At 49.3% G+C, this 23499-nt stretch overlaps 1 protein-coding gene across 1 annotated transcript in view; it reads right to left on the bottom strand.

Annotated features, from left to right (window-relative positions):
• Itgb2 (integrin subunit beta 2) overlaps positions 1–18796 on the bottom strand; it is a 28901-nt gene extending 10105 nt beyond the window's left edge. The window contains exons 1-8 of the mRNA XM_051186975.1: positions 18680–18796; positions 11208–11268; positions 10758–10846; positions 7432–7612; positions 5473–5643; positions 4187–4428; positions 3385–3540; positions 2444–2539 (exon numbers count right to left, since the gene is read on the bottom strand). Of these exons, the coding sequence (XP_051042932.1) occupies positions 2444–2539; positions 3385–3540; positions 4187–4428; positions 5473–5643; positions 7432–7612; positions 10758–10846; positions 11208–11265 (993 nt within the window). The 5' untranslated portion in view covers positions 11266–11268; positions 18680–18796. The remainder of the gene's footprint in view (positions 1–2443; positions 2540–3384; positions 3541–4186; positions 4429–5472; positions 5644–7431; positions 7613–10757; positions 10847–11207; positions 11269–18679) is intronic.
• Positions 18797–23499: the final 4703 nt, after the last annotated feature.

Here is a 23499-nt window from a genome sequence, read left to right as displayed (position 1 = left end):
CACTGGACATTTCAATCTGATAGCATCTTTGAGTTGGGAACACATGCCTAGTTCACCATTGGAGAGTATTCCTGCCACATCAGCATGATATGCAGATAACAATGAAAAATGGTAAAATCACAGGAAGTGGTAAGCCTTGACCATTTCAATGGGGTTCAGAGTTCTAATTTAATAGTGACTATTATGTAACCCTGTGACAGACAGGCCTGCTACCCAGAGGAGGTGGGTCAGACAGAGCTTTCAAATGACAGACCTCATACCTTTCCTACTGTTATTCATAGCTATGCCATATTTTATGAAGAGGGAATGGTCATTTGCCTCTTACACACTGCCATATAACTGATGGCCAAGCCACTTAGGCTCAGCACCCTTCCTTGAGTCTCTGGAATGAAGTCTATCCCTTCCATGAGGCCATCATAGCCCAGCCACCAACTGCCTCTGGGCTCTGCAACCCACCTCATCTGCCCTGGCACAGGGACCAGCCTTGGCCAGGAGAGCAGAGCTCTTGTATGTCCAGTTTGTGGAGCCTACTCTCCAATATCTCTTCAAGGTACTGCACACTTTTTGAAGCCTGGGAATCTGACAGCAGGGCTGTTAGTGTGGCCAATAGCCTAGCGATCATGGTTTGTCTAAGACCTTCCATGCGACATGATCCCCAGTTCTCATTCAGCAGGGTACATTCCACAAAAGTCACCTCCCCAGGTATTGTGTGCTTTTCCCTCAGTCTTCACATTCTTGCTCAGCCCAACTGCCAGTTTGGAAGCATCACACCTACACAGAGCCATGATACAAGGAAGGCCAGCCTGGGTTCACACTTGCTAGTGTCGTTGAGGACAGAGTGATGGCAGGGACTGGTGAGGAATTGTGGGCACTCTCAGATGAGGTGGCAGGTGCTCTCTGAAGTCACTGAGTAGCTGAGCTCAGTGTCCTTGCAGTGGCCCTCCTAAGTGGGCACCATTGCCCATCGCTAAGGAGGAAGCTAGGCCCCTTCTCTAGACGTGTCTAGCTTGGCTGGGATCTAAGGATCTCTGGCCTTAAAGAACGAGCCATCAAACTTTACAAATTGAGCACAGCCATCATCTTCCATGCCTCAGGTCACCTGACAGACATGCACATCTCATTCTGGCCCAGGGCCCTATGCTGAACAACTGTGAGAGTAGAAATTCTATTAGGGGAGGAGTGAAACTCTTGCTTTTAGTAAATCCCTGATGGCTCAATGCCCAGTAAAGGTTAGTCCACAGGCTGGGCTGCCTACTACATGCACATTCCAAAGGAAGGTAGCCCTGGGAAGTAGCTCCTGGCAAGTGGGGGGGGGAGTGTCTTCAGGCCATGAGGATCCACTGTTTTCAGGAGGGGCTGGAGGGCCTGGTCAACCGAGAGATTAGCCCTGTGAGGGGAGGGAGTCATGGAAGTTTGAGCCTCATCTCTCTTCCTTTCCATTTCTTATCTCTACTGACTTTACCCCCGACACTGTGGCAAATGGACTGGGAGTCTAGTGGCTTTGCTTAGTTCTGCAGGCCTGTCTGGAAAGTTACTAAGCCAGGGAGAAGGTTTGGGGGCCTGACCACACCTGAGAATCTTTCCTGTGTGAACTGATCCTTGGAGGACTTTCCCTCTGCTCCTCAACTGCCTTTTCAATGCAGAACACACACTTGGAATGACAACAGCAGCAAAACCACAGGATGAGCCTCAAATAGTATTGTGAGGGGCCAAAGGGAGCCACACCATCAGAAACTGTCTAGCTCAGCAGCTGCTCCTTGCTCTGACACCATTGGATCCAGTTACTGATGTCTTAAGAGATGAGTGGAGGGAAGCGGTATTCCTGCTGTATGAACCGAAGGGTCCAAAGATCTCCTGACTACAAGAATGGGACTTTGCCTTCCTCTAGAGGCTCATCTCTTTGGATGAAAAGCCTTGGGTTCATCAGGCCTGACTACAAGGAACAAGGGTGGCTGCTTCCTCCCCAGGAGGATGGACAACTATTTCAAAGCCAGTGCAAACCCAAGATCCTGTTTGCTTTGGTTTTGGCTTCTGCTTGTTGAGGTGCTTTGGGGAGGCTTGTCCCTAACAGACCCATGGAAGAAGGAGGTGTTCCCCTTGGGCAGAACTGAGGTCTCCTCAGGAAGTAGTAACAGGTGAGTTTGGTTCCATTGGAATGCTGGTTACCCAAAGGGCTTCTCTTAGAGGGAGGGGTGCAGCTCTAAACTGCTTTGTTTCAGAAGAAACAAAAGAGCAAGCAAGACGCGGCCATCGTGTGGCCCAGTGGTAGCCTCAACTTCCTCCACCAGGATGCTCAACCCAGAAAACCATGGCTCCTGGCCAGACTGGCCACCCACAGGCCAGCATGTAAAGCAGAACTGAGGCAATATTGGGCAGGGCCTGGCTTGTCACTCACTCACAGCTGAGATGGCCTGCCACCCACATTGCACAAGGCCCAACTTACCTCATATGTCTTCACCATCTTCTTTGTCACCGCAAAGATAGGCTGAATGTTGCTCTCGGAAAGTTTGTGTGCCAGCTGGCCCACCGATGGGTAGTCCTGGAGAGAGGGGACATCTTGTCAGACAAGCTTCTCGGACCCTTTGGGGAAGCAAGCATCCATGCTAATAGGGCATTGACACTTTCTCAGGGCAGGCCTCACTTGGAGTAGGTTTACAAGTATGTGACAGGACTGACAAGAAACCAACTACTATGAAATACATGAAGAGAACAGTGACAATTGTGATGGTTCTTTTGGTCAATGCCAGGTAAAGGAAGCTACTGTGAGTTACCACTCTGGGTGCTAAGCTAGCCGGAGTGCAGGCAGCAACCTGAGGAGCTGCTGTCTAGGCACCCGGGAAGTACCTGTGTTTCCACTAGGGCTAGATTTTAGACTCCATCCCTCACCACCATGATGTATAGCAAATGGGTATGTCATTCAACCTTATGGGGGTGGCAAATGGACACAGGCTACCCCTGCTCCTGCATGGGGTCTGGACCCCCAGATTCTATCTGCCAACAACTCCAAATCAGTGGGTATCAGGTGGTCACTGCAGAATGGAGGCTCACTGCAGAAAAGGCAATGAGTGTCCAGGGATGGGACCTGAAGCTCTAACAGGGTCATTACAGGCAGTGCAAGTATTACATAGAAGCAGTGAGAAGGATGGATGGGTGGGAGGTGGGATTGTGTCAGGGCTTCTGCCCTGAGGACCAGAGCCAGGACTGCTTTGCAGACAGATGTGGGTGCCAGCAATCTCATGTTATCGCCAGGGTCACTGGGGACTCCTCTGCCACTTGTTATTTGTGTTAAGAGGAGTGTGGGCTCTGCTGGGGTCACCTAGGCGTGTGATCCTGCTCTCATCCTGTCCTCTTGTCCTTCCTGAATGGCCTCTAATCGGTACTCACAAACTCATTGCTCTTCTTGTACATGTTATCTTCCAAGTGGCATCGGCCATCGTTGGGTGTCAATATGGCACCAAGCTTCCCATCACCTGCAAAGTGGAAGCCATCATCTGTGGCAAACACCAGCAGCCTTGTGACATTGCGCCAGCCAATTTCCTCCTGCGAAGAAGGCAGCCAGAGGTTACCTGCCTGGGTTTCTTTGCTGGGCCCTTGGGAGACAGACAGACAGAGAGAAAGAGAGAGAAAGCCTACCCAGTGCCAAGGAAGCATCTAAGCCAACATGCTTCCAGCATGCCCTGCAGGAGTGTGAGGTGAGAACTGATACACCTCTGGATCTAGAGGGATAAATCTTCCATAGTCTTCTTCAGACCTTGAACAGACCTTGAACTAGACTCCAGTGACACAATTGTGAAGGAGACAATGTATGCAGAAGTGCCCATTAAAGGGCAGTCACATCCCAACCACTAAACAGGGATCAAGGGAAGTCCCCAGGGGGTCTGGGGGCCTGAAGCAATGAAAGGAGCACACACTTGCAGCACACAGGCTTTGTACCATGGTCCAACACCCATGTAGAATGTGTGTACCCACAATGGGTATGCAGACATTCTTCCTTTGCTCTCTGATCTGGGAGACTGGGAGTGACCTGGGCTATGGAGGCTGTCCTTTCAAGACCTAGGGTAACAGCATGGGGTCAGATGGGGTGAGTCCCTGAACAGGCACAGCAACCAGAGCAAATGGCCCCATAGCCCTGGTGCAGCTCCTGAGTTTGAGGAAACTGAGTGATCAACAGGGACAGTGGCCTCACCGGGCATGCAGCAACTTGCATTATGGCATCCAGCCCACCCTCGGGGGCGTCCAGGTTTCCGGATATCAGTTGCTTGCCGACCTCTGTCTGAAACTGGTTGGAGTTGTCCGTTAGCTTGAGCACATGCCGAAAGGCAAACGGGGGCTGGCAGGCCTTCTCCTTGTTGGGGCATGGGTTCTTCAGCTTCTCAGGATGTGTGTTGACAAAGGGCAGCACTGTCTTGTCCACGAAGGACCCAAAGCCTGAGGGGTACATGGCATGAGGCAGGGGGACAGGGGACAGAGGCAAAAGGCGGGAACTTAGGCAGGACAGGGAGGACCTGAAGCCCGAGGAACATACAGCCTGAGGCAGCAGGCAGGACAGTGAGCCTCCTAGTGGGTTAAGGGCCAAGCCTCAGTTTCCCAAACAAGCAAGAAAGCAAGATGGTGGTTGTGGGAGCATGTGGTACAAGCATGTATGTAGTCATGTGTAGTTGAGTATGTGAGATCATGTACAAGCATGAACAAGACAGAGCATGTATAGGTATGCAGTCATGTACATGTGTTGTCATGAGTATTTGCATGTGAGCCCATATATATATATATACATATATATATATACACCTACACACATACACACACATACACACACACATATATAATATATATGTGTATATATATATATATGTTTGTGTTCTTGTGTATGCAGGCACATAGGCACACATGTGTGACTAGGCATGTACATAGGCATGCAAATAATGTTTGTATATGGGATCCTGGACATGTGTGAGCACGAGTATATGAGCACACAAGACTATAATGAGCTTGCATCCTGTGTTCAAGTGTGCATGTGGGCATCCTCACATAGATGATGAGGCAAAAGTGCTGCCCAGGAGTAAGTAGAGGTGTCTTGTCCCCTTGTTCCATGTGCGTGGTGACCATGCTGGTCAGTGCTGCAACCTTCATCCTGTGACCCCTGCCCTGAGGCGTGTTTTGCATTCTGCTTCCACTACTCTGATAATGGCATGGTTACTGTAAGATAGACACACTTTTCAATAATTGACACTGCAGGACTGTTGTCTTTTAAACATCAAAATACAAAGAAGATGAAAAGGTTGGAGGAGTCCACAGGTCTTAGCAGCCTGTGACCAGGTGTGACCCATGGTGTTGATGCAGGGCTGACTCTGTACCCACATACACTGCATATGCAGCTCCCCAGCTTCTGCTCCCGAGGGTCTATGTGGATGGGGGTGTGTGGTGGCAGGGGGTTCCCAAGGTTGGAATGCATGTGTGCACTTAGGGCCTTACCGATGCGTCCAGATTCAGTGATCTCATTGAGAGCACGCAGCAGGTCACCGCCCAGCTTCTTGACATTGTTTAGGTCATCTAGCATGGAGTAGGAGAGGTCCATGAGGTAGTACAGATCAATGGGGTATCCCTTGGCCCGCCGGAAAGTCACATTGAATGCAGCTGCCTGCCCTGTTGGAGAAGAGCAGGGGACACTTTGAGCCTGGCTGCAGTCAGTCAGCCCTCATTCAGTCAGTCCCCAAATTCCTATTGCCTCCCTGTTTACTATTACCTGGCAGGCACTGAGGTCAGGACACAGGACAGGCAGATTTGGATTCAGATTTGTGGGCTCACTCCAAGTACAAGAATGCCTACATGTCTTTCTCTCTCTCTCTCTCTCTCTCTCTCTCTCTCTCTCTCTCTCTCTCTCTCTCTCTCTCTCTCTCTCTGTGTGTGTGTGTGTGTGTGTGTGTGTGTGATGCAAATTCCTGAGTTGGAAGCCTAACTATCCAGACCTTGGTGCTAGTAGTCAGGCCAGGAGGGTGGAACCCAACCAACCAAAGGGATTAACATATTTACAAAGAAGGCCTAGAGAGCCACCTCTGTCTTCCCACTAGGACAGGCTGCATCTGTACCATAGGGACTTCCTGGCTCAGGTTAGCCTGCATGCCAGAACTTACCTCCAGCTGTCAGCAGGGATGGGTCAAGGAAAGAGGTCCCAGTGCCGAAGGGCTTGTGTCAGCTTACAGGACATGAAGGGACAAACTCTGTCCTCCGATGTCCCCAGAATGACCTCCCATAGCCACCCCTCTGCCTCCTGCCATGCTGTCCTTTCACCCTTCTTCTTACCCTGCCCCTCAGACACCAACTAGATCCTGGCACTGCATAGTCTGGGCACAAAGTAAAATCACATGGGAAGAGTCTAGGACTGTCTAGATCAGGTTGACCGTGGGCATGTCTATGGGAAATATGTTGGACTGCCTTCACTGATGTGAGAAGACCCAGTGTGAAAGTGGGTGGCAAAATTCCCCAGTCTGGGGCCCTGGTCTGGTTAAAAGTAGAGGAAGTAAGTAGAACACTAAGCATGTAGTCATTTCTCCTTGCTCTTGACTGGGGATGGGATATACGCAGTCACTTCAAGTTCCTGCTGCCTAGACTTCCCTGAAATAATAAACTGTAACCTGAAATTGTAAGCAAAAAACAACCCTTTTACCCACTAAGTTGCTTTTATTCAGGGTATAACACCACAGCAACAGAAATGAAACCAGGACGATTGTCCAGGGTCCTACTCTCCCCATTAAGGGACTTGCAGGGTTATCTGCTGGTCCCCTTGTAACTGTGGCCACAGCTACATCAAGTTTTCTCACAGCAAGTCTGTTGTCCCAGCCATGCTCACTTCACCGTGTCCGACCCAGTGGAGCATGCCTGGGGCAAGCCTGGTGTAAACAATTACACATCTGGGGCTATAGGACTTGTCAGGTTCTCACTCTGCCCTGAGAGTAGAAACAAACCGTGATTTCTAAATGGTTTGCTTCCCCCTTTCAACAAGGCACAGACCAACTGTTAAGAGAGGGTCCAGACACCCAGTGCAGATGGTGGGGTTGAGGGAATCCACCAGGGCAGAGTTCAGACTTTGAAGTAACTGTTTTAAAATTACTGTTATTTGTTTGTTTATGGGAAGAATTGGCTTGCACACAGCATGTTGTGCATGTGGAATGGAGGTCACATAACTACTTACAGTAGTTGGTTTTCTCTTTTCACCCTTTGGGTTCTAGGGAATTGAACTCGGGTCACCAGGCTTGGTAGCAAGCACTTTCACTGGTCCTGGAGCTCAGACTTCTGTGATGGGAGGGTTGCCACCCAGTCCAGTTCACTGTCCAACCTGGAGACATGCCCCATCTGTCTGCCCTGTCAGACTGCACATACTGAGCTCCCAGATGCCCTGGACACCCAGCTTATTCCAGCTGAGTCCTAGCCTACCTGGTCTCAAGTAAAGCGTCACTTTTTGTGGAAATAGCTGCTTCCGGTCCCTTGGTTGGTTGTACTGAGGTTCAGCAAGGCTCCTGGGTTCCATTATGTCATCGGCTGGACAGCCCTTCAGCAGTAGCTGTGCTCGTGTGTCACAGCGCAAGGAGTCGGGCTCCCCTGGTCCAGTGAAGTTCTAGAGGAGGGATGAGACACAGAGCTGGAACAGTGGGGTCCAGCCCTGTTTCCTCCTTACCTGCCCTCGAAACTTCAGTTAGCTCTCCCCGTGAGATGGGGCCATCATGGATGGAAAACCAGACTCCCAGATAACCTAAGTCACCCATACAGCTCCAAGTCTCCCTAAGAGCTCTGGGTCACCAGAAACATAGACTATAGACTTTTCTCTATCTTTCAGGCACTGACTCCATCAGCAAAGACTTGAGGTTCTCGATCTCTATCTTGATCAGCAGTATCAAGCTCAAGTGCTGGCCAGAACCCTCTGGCCCTTCCTCAGCAGGACCCATGCTCAGGGAACTGCTGTCTCCTAAGGGAATGCAGGTGCTCTCTTTAAGCCAATGTGACAACCCTTGCAGAGACTCATGGCAGAGCTTGGGGTCAAGCTTGATTGGGGATGTTGTTTTGTATATATGTTTCTCTTATTGGTTGATGATTGGCCAGTAGATGCAGGAAGGTAGGCAGGGCCAGGAGATGAGGAGATTGCTGGGGAGAGAGGCAGAGAGGTGCCACAAAGGGATGCCATGTAGAGACCAGGAAGATAGGACGTACCAGGAGTTTTCTGGTAAGATAAGGCCATACAGAAATACATAGATTAGTAGTTATGGGTTAATAATTAAGAGAGAGATAGCCAGTAAGAAGCCCTAGCCATCGGTCAACAGTTTTATAATTAATATAGCATCTGTGTGTTTATTTGGGGCAAAGCAGCTGTGGGGCCAAGCTAGAAAGAATCTCCATCTTCACAAGTTTCTCCCAGTTCATAGGGAGTGGAGGGACTAAGGGACCTTCATCTTAACCACCATGTCCCTTCAAAAGCCCCCTGCATTTGACATGGAAGTTGTTCTTGGTCCTGAACTGGAGCCTGTTGTATCCAAAGTTGGTTTGGCTCAACTGCAAAGTACCAAAAAGCACTGGGCTGCTTGTTTGCCCACAGACGGTAAAGCCAGAAGAACAACTCAGAAGTGCAGTAGACACGGCCTCTGCTCTGTGTTCGCTTTCAGAGCCACATCTTAAGTCCTCCAGAAACAGACCATCCCCAGGAATAGAGAGAAGAGAAGCAAGTGTGTAATCCACGTAGAACAAGCAGCCTGACTATTATTTCAGATGAGTAAAATGGCTCAAGAGGAAGAGAGAAAAGCCAGCCCATCTAAGAATGGCTTGTCCAGGGCTTGCACCACAACCCTCAGTCACAGGATAGGAGTTACAACAACAGGCCTCTGCTCTGGAACTTTGCCTATGGCGGACATGATCACTGGAGACAGAAGTCAAAAGCCTTGCAGGATGGAGAAGATGAAGAAAGTCACAGAGAATGCTGGGAGCCCACTTCTCATGAAGACCTAGGATCTCTCTAACTCTTGCACCAGGGTAGGCGGGGCCAGAGTACAGTTAGCAGTGTTGGTCAGTCCAGAGTATGAAAGTTCTCATAACAAGACAAAATGACAAAAAAAAAAAAGTCATATGTGCATCTTAGAGGGGTCCAATGTCCTGACATGGACAGGTTGAGCATCAAATTGGAAAAATAATAGTCATAAACTATGAACAGAATAAAGATTTGCAAATCCATTGATGGGGTATGGAAGAGAGAGAGAGAGAGAGAGAGAGAGAGAGAGAGAGAGAGAGAGAGACCATTTTACAGTCACTACAGTGGTAATGGAGCTTGTCTGAGTTGCCAGTGGACAGATTGCAAGGTAACAGACTTAGTTTAGCGGGGACAGAATCCTAGCAACCTGATAGCAACTCACAGATGAGCCTGTCACTGTGTGTGTGTGTGTGTGGGGCGACACAGGAAATGAGAAATCTGGCAGGTGTCACCTTAGCAAACATCATTAGTGCAGGGACATAGGGCACACTAGTGAGGGCACCATGTGTGCCTCATGCAGGGCACAAGGGGATAAATCACCATCTGATGTCCCTAGTGTACACCAGAGGACATTCTAGGTTGGAGGCACTAAGGGACATTCTACACTGGTGGCTCTACTCATCCTAAAATGACAAGGGTGTGAAGGATGGAGAAATCTGGGAATGTTCTGGATATAAGGGTAGTAAAATGACATCCTGTGTGTCCTCAGATTACAACAGTCAGGAAAAATGTGAAAATTTGGCAAGATTTATACATGGTCTGCCAGTTGGATCGATAATAAATTTCCTGAATTTGATAACAGGATCAAATGTGAACATGCACATGGGATGGTTTGTGTTGACTGTCAATTTGACAAGCTCTGGACTCTCCCAACAGGCAAGGTTCCAGGCACACTGTGAGGGACTGTGTTGACTAGGTTCTATGACGTGGGAAAGAAGACCTGCCCAGGGCAGGGGGCACGATCCCATGGGTTTGGGTCCTGGACTGAAGAGAAATGAGGAGGGCAGTTGAACATGGACATTCATCACTCTGCTTCCTGACTGTGGATGTGTTATGACTAGCTGCCCCACACCCACACCCCAGCTACCATGACTTCCCACCACGGCACACTGTCATCTCTAACAGTGAGCCAAAACAAATCCTTCCTTCCTTAAGTTGCTTTTGCCAGGGTATTTTTATGACAGCAACAGAAAAGTAACTACAACAGTACACTTTTATAAAAATACACTCAGTGATTTTTATAAGTGAATATCTTATTCTTAAAGACCCGTGAAGAAGAAGGGACGGGGCTGTCTGTGTAGCTTCCACCAGAGAGGATCAGGTCATTGAGAGGAAAGAGTAATATGTGTGTTTCCCTGTGGGGTCAGCAGCTTGGGAACTCTGGGAGGAAGGTATGATAAAGGCTTAGTCCCATGGGAGGAACCCTCTATAGAAGGTGGCCAGCTGTACTGAGGGACTGTCGTTCAAGGTGAAAAGTCCCCACCTGCCATGCCTGACTGTGGGTCTTTACCTCTTTCTGTTCTTCATTCACACTGCAAAGCTGGACTGCCCCTCCCTATGTACCTGGAGTCAGCTTGGGTTACCATGGTACATTCATCTTCCTTCTGGAAGCTTCTCGACTGAGCTATTCCTGCTATGTCCTAAGGAGATTGTCCTAATGTTCCTGATTTCAGAGAAGTAGAGGTCCCTTCCCAAGAAGGTGTGAAGGTCAGCTTATACTCTGTCAGGCAACCCACGCAGCTCTTACCAGCTTTTGGCACCATGCGCAGCCAGGCCCCGACTGGACACAGTCCTGACAGTTGCTGACTTTGTACTTGGTGCACTCCTGGGACATGGCTGAGGAGACAGACAAGCTGGTGAGGACTCTGCACCCACTCTGGCTGCCCTCAAGAGTGCATTGGGTAGGGGGTGGCAAAGGTAGACAAGGGCTCCGGGGAGGGTACAGGCTAGTGTCTATAGCCTTATGTGGTCTGGGAAGGGCTCCGAGTCCTGAGTCATCCCAGTGGGATTCAGAGCAGCACTCCGGAGGAAGTCAGACTCCACCTCATGTTACATGAGGGTTAGAGCCATCCATGCCTGAGACTGACTCCCAGAGGACGGTCCTTCCTCAGCTACCTGGGGACTTATGCCCAAGAGGACATGAGGTGGGCCTGCTGGATGAGAATGTCATGTTTTGGGACAACATCACAGAACTCACCAGATCCCAGAGAGAGCAGTCCAGCTAGGGCAAGCAGCAGTGAGTGCCGGCCCAGCATGTCCTGTGGAGAGAAGGGCTAGGTGACTTCAGGTTGATCACCTGAGGACTTCCTTCTTGCTGGCCTCCTGTTCTGCTGCCACAGAGCATGAGGACCAGGCAGGGCCAGCACAGGTTTCATTCAAAGTCCATAGAGGAAGAGGGCACTCGGCCACCACAGGGAGGAATGTGGAGGCCTGAATACTGGCTCAGGTGGCCAGGTACCTAGAAGAGCAGGCAGCCAACCTCTGTGGGGACACCACAGGCATGCATGCATGTTCTCTCTGTCTCTGCCTCTGTCTCTGTCTCTCTCTCACACACACACACAGAGGGTGAGAGGGAGGGAGGAGAAGGAAGAGAAGGACAGATGCATGCCATACAGGCAGCCCCATCCCCACCCCACAAGTGCAGTGGCTCACACTGTCCAGAGCACAGCTGTAAAACCTGTGTATTCCAAATCCATAATGGACCACTTGGACCACAGATCTGATTGACCCAGACAGCAGAGTTGGGTCCAGGAAGAGCCATGAACTTGGAAGTACTTGTGGGGCAGGACTGAGCTGGCTCACAGAGACTGTCTGTCTCTGTTTGCCTCAAACATTCTTTGGAGCCTTTATTCTCTTCTTGCTCTGGAGGAGTTAGAGCTGGGGATCCTGTTGGAATCCCTGTCCCCAGCAGGGGAGAATCAGCTTCCCAGAGCTCATCCACAGCCTTGACTACCCTACTGCAGACCGCCTGTTACCATGTTTCCAGAACACATCACCCTGTCCTGCTTATAATCAGTGGCACTGGTGACCTTGTACTAATAAGGGGACTGGGATGTGACTTCCTTCCTTACAGCTGGGCACTGGCAGGACTGCCATTCTCCTAGATCCTTACTGCCAGCCTTTTTCCCCTGGGTGAACTCAGAAAGGTCAGGAGTCAGCCAGTGGGACCTATGGTGTTCTGAGTGGGGTGGCCCCTGGGTCTGAGTTCCTAAGATGTAAGGATCTATGGCAGGCAGGCAGGCAGGCAGGCAGGCAGGCAGGCAGAGATATGTGACCAGGGCCAGTGTTGTCAGAAACAAAAATCAACATGCCTCCCCAAGCCATGACCAGCTCCTCTATAGGGCAAGGCTGAAACCATTGAGGAACCCAAATAAGGGTGGGGACAGGGTTGCCACATTAGTGCTCTGAGGACAGCTCTTAGTGCCTTGTATGGACACAGAGTACTGGGTATACCAACCTGCGGCCCCTGAAGTCCAGCATCCAGGCTGAGGTCTATGGTAGTCATGAAACCTTCTAGGACCACCCCAGTTGGGGACCCTGTGGTTATAGGCCTTGTGTAGCCCCATTTCTGACCCTTCAAAAAGTGACTTATGACCTCAAAAAGATTATCCCCAGAGCCCAGAGTTGTTCAATGAAGCCCACTCCTCCCCACTTAAGGAAAAGCAAGACTTCCTTTCTGGCTTTCTGAGTTTAGCAGACTGTAGCAAGGCAGGCAGGAGACTTCACGATACACGGGACCCATCCCAGCTCTGAATATCTCTGTCTCCTGGTCCCAGGGCACCCAGCCCAAGCTGAGGCAGCTGTATTTGGTCCTGCTTTTGCATCTCATGCTAGAGTTCCTTGAACCCTGCTAGGGGTGACCCACATGTTTCCACCAACTCCCTTGGCTAACCTGGGGGCTGGCACTGCAATCCAGTCAGCCTCAGGAAAGTCCCCTTTCTGAGGCCATGACTGTTGTGGGTGGAGAGGTGGGGAGAGCCCTTGCAGGGCACAGGCATGGTACTTCATGAAGAGGCCATCACAGATAGTGCCCCCAAATAGCCACTATAGTCAGTGTTCAAACTTAGTTCTCCAATTGGGAAATTGGAGCTCCAAGCAGCAGCAGGACATAGGGCTGTGTCTCATACCTATGAGCATGCTCACACGCATGCACACATATACACACAGACATGTGCATTCACACACAGGTAGAGAGAGAGAGAGAGAGAGAATGTTCAATTTGGTTATAAGACCAACCCACAGACCACACTGCCCTGACCTGACCTTGACCACAGGAAGTGGGTGGTGGCCAGTATAGCCAGCCACCTCCTGTTCTTTGTTCTGGGTGCAGAGCCTTCAGAATTGAAATCAGTTGAGAGGAGCCATCTCCACCTGGGACCCCTATGCTCCACAGAGGACTCCAGACAATGACAGCGGTGTGAGCATAAGTCATCAGCTTGTGCAAGACCTCCTGTCCCCAGCATTCCTACCTTCTTTATCTTCTCATCTCCCAGGACCCTGCCACTGAAGAACCATCAGCTGGCCCTGGTCATGTGGGACAAGTCCCTTGGAAAGACAGATTTGACGCCTGCATCTCAGTGTGTGATGCTCTTAGTGCCTAGTACAGCTGGCCCTCCACTCAGTCTGGCAGCCAGCAAATGGGGAGGCCCCTGGTCACTGTAGTCGCCAGCCAGAAGAGTGAGTAAGAGGGCCTGGAGAAGGAAGACCTCCCCATGGTTACCTAACAGCCCTGTGGAGGTCTCCTCCAGCTCCTGGCTTCACTGGAGCTTCTTAGATCTCTGGGCAGGTACCCTCACCAAGTCATGAGGTGCAACCTTATAAAGCCTCCTGAGAAAGCCCAGACTCTTGAGAAAGCCTGGCCCCAGTAGCTATTAGAACTTCTGCATCACTGCTACCCTTGGTCTCCACCCACCCGCCCACTCCCTACCACCCGCTGGGCAAGTGCTAGCCCAACCCAGGAAGTGGTGAATATCAACAGGCCCCTCATACTGTGAGGCCTGAGTGTCCTTCCCTGAAGATTCCCTTGGGAACTATGGCATCACATGAAGGGGTGAATGAAGTCTTTGCTTCATGGTGCTTGCACCTGGGTTCTGTGACAGGAAAGTATCTGCCTCATACATGTCCCAAAATGAAATGCACATGGCAAAAGAGGAAACAAGAAACAAAAGGCAATTTGGGCAGGGTGTGGTAACCTATAACTGTAATCCCAGCATTTGGGAGGTGAAGGGGAGATGATTAGGAATTCAAAGGTATCCTTAGCTGTATAGTAAGTTCAAGGACAACTGGAGGTGCTTGAAAGCCTGGCCACCCCCTCTCCACCAAAAGAGTGGGTGGTGATGTAAGAAAGCCAGCCAAGGGGGTAATCTTACAAGAGGCTGGTGGTGGGTGGCTTCCTGTCCCTAGTCAGAGCAAATGAGGTGCCTGACTGAGAGCAACACACGGGGAATCCAGCAGAAGACTGGCAGAGCCCCAGGGTAGTTTGGAGGGAGAGTAGATGGAGGAAAACAAAAATAAAGACATGTGATGATCAGAGATGATCGCAGCCCAGCCTTGAACTTTTCCACCAAAGCCCAGTGTCAAGATGGAGTCACTTCTACCCTTACACATTCACAAAACAACCAAGGGCAGATGGGCTCAGGGTGCTGGAACAGGGTTCTGGGATCCTGAAGCTCCAGGCAGAGGACTGGGACCAGTAGAAACAGAGGGAGCAGCTGGCTTGAGGACACTCGTCTAGGACACGGAGCTCTGGGCAAAGGCAGGGAACAAGGGATGTTCTAGTTCCCTTTTTGTTGCTGTGATAAAACACTGACCACAGGCAAGTTAGGGGAGGAAAGCGTTTCTTTCAGCTTATAGGTCACAGTCATCATTGAGGGAAGTTTGGGCAGAAACTCAGGCAGAAACTTGAAGTAGAAATGATGGAGGAACCCTGTTTAGGGGCTTCCATTTCCACAAGCTTGAACTTAGATAGCTGTCTCTACATCCCAGGACCACGTGCACTGAGAGAATGGTGCTGTCCCACTGTGGCATGGGCCCTCCTACATTGATTAATCATTGAGACATCTCCCCAAAGACATACCCACAGGACAATCTGATCAAGGAAGTTCCTCAATTGACTTAATGCTGTGTAAAACTGACAAAGTTAATTAGGACAAGGGGCTCACAGGAACAGATGGAGTAGCTGGGTTCCGGAATACTGCATCTGGGGTCCTAGAGCTCCAGGCAGACTTGGAACAAAAGGCCAAAAGGTCAGGGGGAGGAGTGATTATGGAGGATGCTGGTCCTATGGACTCTCAGAAAGCCCCCAGAACCTGCAAAGGAAATTCCATAAGTGACTGAGAGACATGGTCACAGAGTGATTACTACTGATGGAGTCCACAGATACCGAGAGCTGCAGCCACTGACCAACTAGGATTAAGTGAGACTCACATCTAAAGCCATTTAAGAACAGGACAATAAGCTAGGTATTGTGGAACAAGCTTTTAATTCCAGCATTGAGGAGGCAGAAGTAGGTGGATTTCTGTGAGTTGGAGACTACCCTGATCTACATAGTGAATTCCAGGACAGCCAGAGTTCCATAATGAGACCCTATCTCAAACAAACAAACAAACAAACAAACAAATAAATATGGCAATAAAAAGTCCCAAGTCAGAGTGAAACTCCAAACATCCTTATAGGCATGTTAGTAAGGAGAGGCCTCCTGCTGTGAGGTTTCCCCTCTAACAGAATCTGAAAGTTAAGGATAGAAGGTGAGCATCTCCAAGGAGCATAGACCACAAACAGGTCATTCAACAGTGGACACAGATGCAGAGGGACATGGGATACCCATCAAAACACGGGCATCTCTGGAGAAGCTTTCCAATGAAAGATGGCTTTACTATTTTAACACACGACTCCCGCCCTGTGGAATCTGCCACAGCAGCAGCAGCATCATGGTGCGGACAGCAGCTGGGGCAACTCATTCTCACAGTGAAAGTGAACAGATGGGAAAAAGGGAAAACCGTGGACCAAAATGTCCTGTGGATAGCATCGCAACAGGTTTCGCCTTCGGGTTCTGCCATATTCTGTCTGTTTTCCAACTTTATATAGTAATTGTTCATAGTGACACCCTAAAAGCTCTGGTGGGACACACTATGTGAAACTGCTTCTCTAGATCCCAGAAGCTATTGGTGTTTCTACCCCTACTGCCAACATTCCTGAAGAGAGTTCCAGCGTGACCTCTGACCTCGCACTGGTATGGAAACCTGTTCATCAGTCCTTCCTTCTCCACAGCTTCACTCACTCATTAACTCAGTCACTCATCCAGCAAGTGTTTGCTGGTCTCTTCTGGGGAAGGGACTGGGGCATCTGGGCTCTTCTTAGACCTTCTTGGACTATCCTGCTCTTTGTAGTTCCTGCCCTGCCCACACAACTTCCCCTTAGTTTCTGCATGTTCTAGATCTCCCACCACTCCAAACAGCACCACAGGGCACAGCTGATGGCTTCCCCTGGGGCTCAGATAAGTATCCTTAGACCAGGAAGATCAGGGAGATCTCTGCCCATTGCTCAGACAGGTCTCTGTCCGCAGAAGCTTCCAAAGCAGCAACATTGGGGAGCCTCAAAGTCCTTGCATCTCTTGATGGCCAGATTTGAGCATCACAGAGACCTGCCCACAGGCCATAACCTGTTACAATGAATCAATGGCAGAAATGTCTGCTTTATAAAGACAGCAGGGCTCAGCAACCATCCAGCTGTCCCGGACTACCTGTCTCAACTTGGCTGTTGCTTCCCACTGTTGGAGTGTCACCGAGACCCTGCACAGGCCCTGGGATTCACTCACACAGATGGGATCTGGGAAAGAACCTCCCAGTTGAGGTCCCGTTTACACAAAAGAGAATAGAGACTGGCACAGCCAGCACTGGGCAGGTTGCCTGAGGGGATCTCTTGAACACCACCCAAGGATGCCCAGCATCCAGGCAGAGGGCATCCTGAGCTGGGTTGTCTCACAGGCTTGAGTGACTGAGCCTCTTTGGGTGACTGAGTGCACTTGGGAGCATTTGGTAACCTTGGCTGACACAGTTTCAGACATGACAGACTCATGGCTAAAAGAGGAGGGATGTGAAGGTAGCGGCTGACTCAAGACCTTCTCCTCCCCACAGGGCCACCCCACCAGGGCTCCATGCAACCCCATCCACACAATTAACCCCTGCCTATGGCCCTGCCACCTGCAGAGAGCCACCTGTGCCTGAGTGACAAAGTTGGAGCTAGTGGGAACCCCAGTTGTCTGTACCACTCCATCCTCCGGGGAGTGAATTTTGAGTCATTGTTGACTGCAGACAGTTGGAGTCTGCAGAGCTTGGCAGCCCAACACTCTCATTTCAGAGTCCAGCAGCCTACTCAGCCCACAGCTGTTCCACACAGAGAGCAAATAATTCCTCCCAAGCCCTATATGGAAGATAGCCCCTGTGCAGGAACTTCTGGCAGAGGATGATTGTATGGCTCTTCCACACCCACAATCCCAGAGGGACAACAATTCACCCCGGCATGATGCACGTCTTTGGCAAGACTGCATCCACACACTTAAGCAGAGAAAAAAACAAAACAAAACAGAACAACAACAACAACAACAACAAAAACAAAAAACAAAAAACAAAAAAAACCAGAACTATTGAAGAAGGGTGGAGTAGGAAGTTTGGGCCTCTGCAGCTCCATCTAACCCTCAGACCTGTTCATTTTACTCCTGCTTTGGCAGAAGTCCCTAGTCCGACTCACACTCACACTTACAGCAGACATCAGCCATCACTTCTCTGCTCATTCACGGCTAGATAAAGGAGTCTGCCATCTGAGACCTAACCCTCCTGGAATCCACCTCACAGAGCCAGCCAGCCCCTCAGCAGTTATAACCCCCACCACCCCCACCCCAGAGGACAGTCTCATAGGGCTGGGCCTCGCTGTATCTATCCAGCCCCTGTCTGGGATGTGGCCCTGTGGTCCCCAGGCCTGGTCATTACTGTGTATGGGATTGTTAAGCAGAAGACTTCCTCATTGGTTGGTATGCTGTGGGCTAGGCTGGGTGTTTGTAGCCCAGGTCCCAGAGACTTGCGGGGAAGTCTGAGAAGTCCTTTCCTGAAACACAAAGATCTCAAGTCCCTCCATTGTAAGGCAGATGGGTGACAAAGGACATCTCAGCGGCTCTTTCTCCAGCTTGTTGCCTTCAATCTGACAATCCACCTCCACGACCACAGGCATCTACTTCCATCCATGGTGGGTGGGTGGGTGACAGCACATGTCCCCTTACCCTCCCCTACAGCTCACCCCAGTCAACCCCCACTCCCATCATAGCTACCCTTCCTCAGCCCCAGGCACCCGGGCACCATCACAGAGAGGGGATCAACACAGTCCTTTGCCTGCTGATCCTCATCCAGTTCCAGGAGTTCCCAGAACTTCTGTGACTTTACCCGAGAAGGGCACCACACCTCCCCGCAATGGACATCAGGCAGGAGGGTCTGAGTACCCAGAAGCCACTTGTGAAAGGTCTCAAGACCTTTTCCTGCTACACACCCCAAGCGAGGAACACAGAAAGGCCACCAGTGCCCATTCCAGGGCTGGAGAAATGACGAGAAATTCCAGGGAAAAGCCCAGCTCGAGGTGTTTCCTGTAAGAGCTACCTGAACACAGGAGCCCTGCACTCACCCCTCTTGATTCCCGGAGGCCTCTGCTCAGTGAGTCTGGCTGGCCGTCGTCGATGTCTTTGCCTGCTCCTTGCCAACTGGCTCTGTGGTGGTGTCTAAAGAATCAGCCACCGAGGCCCCAGCCTGACACTTCCTGTTGTAAGTCAGCACCCAGGAGGAAGTAGAGAGACACACTGCTTCTTGGCCCACATGTGGGTTTCACCCCAGCCCCTTTACATGTGGGGAGTTAGGGAAGAGACAGGGAGACAGAGGGCGGGACCTGCAGGTGATGATAAGCTCTTGCAGCAGTCACCGATGGCATTGTGTGTTGGGGGTGCTCTCTAGCATGTCAAGAAGAGGTAGGGCAGAAGGTGACTGCATGGGTTTTCATTCTGAGAGAGGGACCCACTACAAGTGAACAGGCTGAGGCGGTAACCCGTGAAGGAAGCAGGTGAGTGGAAGGAGGCTGGGGGAAGGTTCCTGGGCAGAAAAATGGGGTACAGGGAAGTGTGTAGGCAGTCCATCACAAAGTCCAGCATGGACAAAACCCCACAAGACAATTTGCAAGAGACCAGAGGGGGCAGAAAGAAAGACTCTGGGAGTGAGAATCTTTTAACCTAAGATTAGAGATGTTAGCCATGTTGAGAAATGGGTAATGTTTTTCAGTGATGATGTTTTGTGGTCACTTCTCACTGTCTCCATGTTTAGAGTTAGATGCTGACATGCTTTCAGATGATATAATGCAGTGTTTCAGATTTTCATCCTGTAATCTGGGGAGGGTTTAGAACAGGTGTGAATATGAGACTGGCTGTAAGTTGACCACAATGAAAGTGGTGGCATGGCTGAAGGCCTAGGTATTCATGTACTACTCTTTCGGCCTGTGATAGGAACTTTAAAGGTTTATTTACATGAGGGTAAAGCTGTTAAATGGGGCCAGTTTCAGCTTTACAGGATGTCCTGGGGATGGTGGCTGTGAGGGTTACAAGAAGATAAAGTTAACACCCCTGAACTTTTATGCATATTTTTCTCATGGTTGAAAAAACGTGTGAAAGATGATATCAGACAAACTGTTAAAAGAACAGTGTTGGAGAGCAGGTGTTAACAGCTCACACTTGTAAGACCAACATTTAGGAGGCTGAGGCAGAAGGACTGCTGTGAACTCAAGACTAGTCAGGAAATGCTATAAGATTCTATCTCAAAAAGGATTGAAGAATAAACATAAAGGACAGAAGATCTGCATATACACATATACCAGCCAGAAGTATCAGAAAGGCCTAATCCAGAGGTCAAAGAGACAGCTCAGAGGGTAAATGGTTTGCTGCCCAAGGATGATGACCTGAGTTCTAATCCCCAGAAGTCACATGTAAAGCTGGTATGGCTGTGTGTGTCTATAACCCTAGAGCTGAGGATGTAGACAATAGGATCACGCACGGGTCTGCCAGCCTAGCTCCAGGTTCAGTAAAGAGACCCTGCCTCAAAACAATGACATAGAGGGCCATTGAGGAAGACACCAGAGACCGACTTCTGGCTTCCATGGGAGCATGCACGCATGAGCATGCTCTCTCATAACCAAGCAAACAGGGACACACTTCACACCACACACAGAGACACCATGGTCTTTTAGCTTTCAAAACACCAAACAGAAGCTGACAGATGAGCAGACGGATGGAGCTGCAGACATGCAGGACTCTTTAGTGGGGTGTCAGCAGATGTTCTCATCGCTGAGACCAAACACCCGACAAGGAGAAATTAAAGAGGGAGGATTCATTCTGATTCATGGGAAAGGGCTTGGGAGCAGGACAGGCTCTTGTCTGTGGGGTGTGTGTGTGTGTGTGTGTGTGTGTGATGAGGGCAGAGCTCTTGTTCCCATCGTGGCAGATCAGAAAGTGAAGGGGAATGTATTCACTGGGAGTTCAACTTTCCCTTTCTTAAAAGGGGGGCTTTTTATTTTAAATTAAATTTTATTTTAAATTGTATTTATTTATGTATCTATTCATTTATTTATTTTGTTGTTGTTTTGAGACATGATCTCTCTATTCAGCCCTGGCTGTCCTGGAACTCTCTAAGTAGACTAGGTTGGTCCCAAACTCACAGAGATCCACCTGCCTCCACCTCCAAAGTGTTGGGATTAAAGGTGTGTGCCACTATGCCCAGCTTTTTTAAAAAAATGTGTTTGTGTGGGTGTCTGTGTGTAGGTGTACCTGGAGCTTAGAAGAAGGTGCTGGATCCTACCTCAACCAATGGGATGGTATGCCCACCTTCAAGATGGGTTTTCAGTTAATCCTCCCTAGAAATGCCCTTATAGAAACACCCAAAGAAATGTCTCACTGATTTTCTGGGCATCTCTTAATCTTACCTAGATGATATCAAAATTGGCCATCATAAGTGTGACTTAGAAACAGACAGGTCAAATAGAATGGGAATTGTGCTGTGAAGTGTTTGAAGGAATATTCTCTCTAACTTGCACACAATAATGTTAAAACATTTGCGATCACTTGTTGAGCCACAAAGCTTCCCCAAGCACATGCACACTTATGTGCAAATGCATCCACAAGACTCAGAAAAAGAAATCTTTTTTTTTTTTTTAAGCACAATGGTGAGAGTCTTCTCAAAGGCAAGTTTCACAGCCAATAGGAGAAATAAGTCAATTTTTTGCAAATGGTCTGATCATATGTTTCTTGAAAGGAAGTATACAAATAGCCAACAAATATGGAAAAATATTAACCATTCCTAGGTCATGGGGGAAACGCAAATCAGAGTCACAGGAAAGGTTCTCATGCCCCAGTGGAATGGCTATTATAGGAGAAAGAATGGCAGATGCTGTGAGGGTTTGGAGGAGCGGGGGTCCTGTGAACTTCTGGTAGGGATGCTGATTTGCATGTCCAGTCTGGAGAGCCAGATGGAACTTCCTCAAAAACCCACAAATAGAAGTACCATCTGAGCTGATATTCACTGGGTAGATGTCTCAATGACAGGAAATTAGTGTGCCGAGGAGACATCTGCACTATCCATGATAGCCAAAAAGCAGAGTCAAACTTGGAGTCCATGGATAGATGCATGGGTAAAAACAAAACAAAACAAAACATGGCACATATACATGCTGAAATATTACTCAATCACAAAAAACATGAGATCCTGTCATTTACAAGAACATTGATGAGGATAGAAATCATTATGCTAAGGAAAATAAATCAGACGAGAGAGAGAGAGAGAGAGAGAGAGAGAGAGAGAGAGAGAGAGAGAGAGCGCACCTCTTGTTTCTCAATTATACAATGAAGCTAAAAGTTGATCTCAAAGAAGTGGAGAGCGAAGCTGGGCATTGGGATTAAAGTTCTAGCACTTGAGAGGCTAAGGCAGGAGGATTGCCAGCTTAGGCTACATAGTGAGTTCCAGGCCAGCATGGGCTACAGTATGAGACCTTCTCTCAAACAAGCAAAACAAAAAAACAAAGCAAAGGGTAGAAGAGTGGTTAGCACAGGCTGGGATGGTTGTGTGTGGGTAGAGAGAGGATGATTATTACCGATTTTTAGCATCCTGGGGGAGAAGGGTGTCTCCATGTCTCATTTGAAGTAGTAAACTATCTCTGTTAAGTAGACAGCAAAAATTTTAGAGTGTGGAGTGTAATCTCCTATAGCAACCATTGACTCTTAACTGTGTTCTGATAAAATGCCTGACAAAAATCTACTTAAGGAATTTGCTTTGGTTAACAGTTTAAGACGGGACACAGTGCATCTTGACAAGGAAGGCACGGCGGCAGGAGTGTGAGCAGCTGGCACATGGTGCCCAGAGCCTGGAGGCAGAGATGAGCGCTGGTGCTCAGCTCACTTTCCCCTTGTTATTCAGTCCGGGGTTCCAGCGCCTCTAATCTTCAAGGTGGGTCTTCCACCCTCAGTTAACTCAGTCTGAAAAGCCACTCAGACACACACTGCGGTGCCTTGAGTGAAACTGTCCCCGCTGCCACCCACAGGCACTGCTTTGGGAGGTTATGGAGGTACAGCCCTGCTGGAGGAAGTGTATTACTGGGGTGAGTCTGAGGGTTTCTAGCCTTGCCCCATTCCCAGTTTGCACTCTGTTGTATTTGCAGCTGTGATGTCATCTCTCAGCTTCCTGCGCCAGCCCCACCCTGCCAGGCTTCCCCAGCATTATAAACTCTCCCTCTAGAACCGTAAGCCCAAATTAACTTTTCCTGCTACAAGTTGCCTTGCTCATGGTATTTTAGCACAGCAACAAAAGTAACTCATACACCCCTAAGGCTGTCTCCGAGGGGATTCTAAGTCCTGACAATAAACATTAACCATCATATCTATATCTACAAAAATTGTTGAGACAATTCACGAACAAAATGTAGCAATATAAATATCCACACTGAAAAGGATGCAAAGGGAAAAGAAAAAAGGGAAATGGGAGAGACCAATGGAAAAGAGAATTCTTTTCTTTCTTTCTTTCTTTTTTTTTTTTTTTTTTTTTTTTTTTGAGACAGGGTTTCTCTGTATTGCTTTGGAGCCTGTCCTGTAACTCATTCTGTAGACCAGGCTGGCCTTGAACTCACAGAGATTCTGCCTCTGCCTCCCAAGTGCTGGGATTAAAGGTGTGCACCACCAATGCTGGGTGGGAAAGAGAATTCTATGCCACAGAGCTCAGGCCAACCACCTTAATCACACATTGTACCCAGGGCTCATGCACTCAAGGCAGACACAGACAGGTAGGACTTCAAAACAGAGCCCGACTCTCCACTTCCAATGTGGAGTCTGCACTAAAGGTGGCCATGCAGGTAGACTAAGAAGGAAAGGGCGGGAAGGGTCCTCTTAGGAGTCCAAGGGAAATGAGACTGGCTTGCTCCGG

The sequence above is a fragment of the Phodopus roborovskii genome, unplaced genomic scaffold, assembly GCF_943737965.1.
Source record: "Phodopus roborovskii unplaced genomic scaffold, PHOROB, whole genome shotgun sequence".
Taxonomy (NCBI): Eukaryota; Metazoa; Chordata; class Mammalia; order Rodentia; family Cricetidae; genus Phodopus; species Phodopus roborovskii.
The sequence above is the reverse complement of the archived record's forward strand: the minus strand, read 5'-3'. Positions and strand labels throughout refer to the sequence as shown.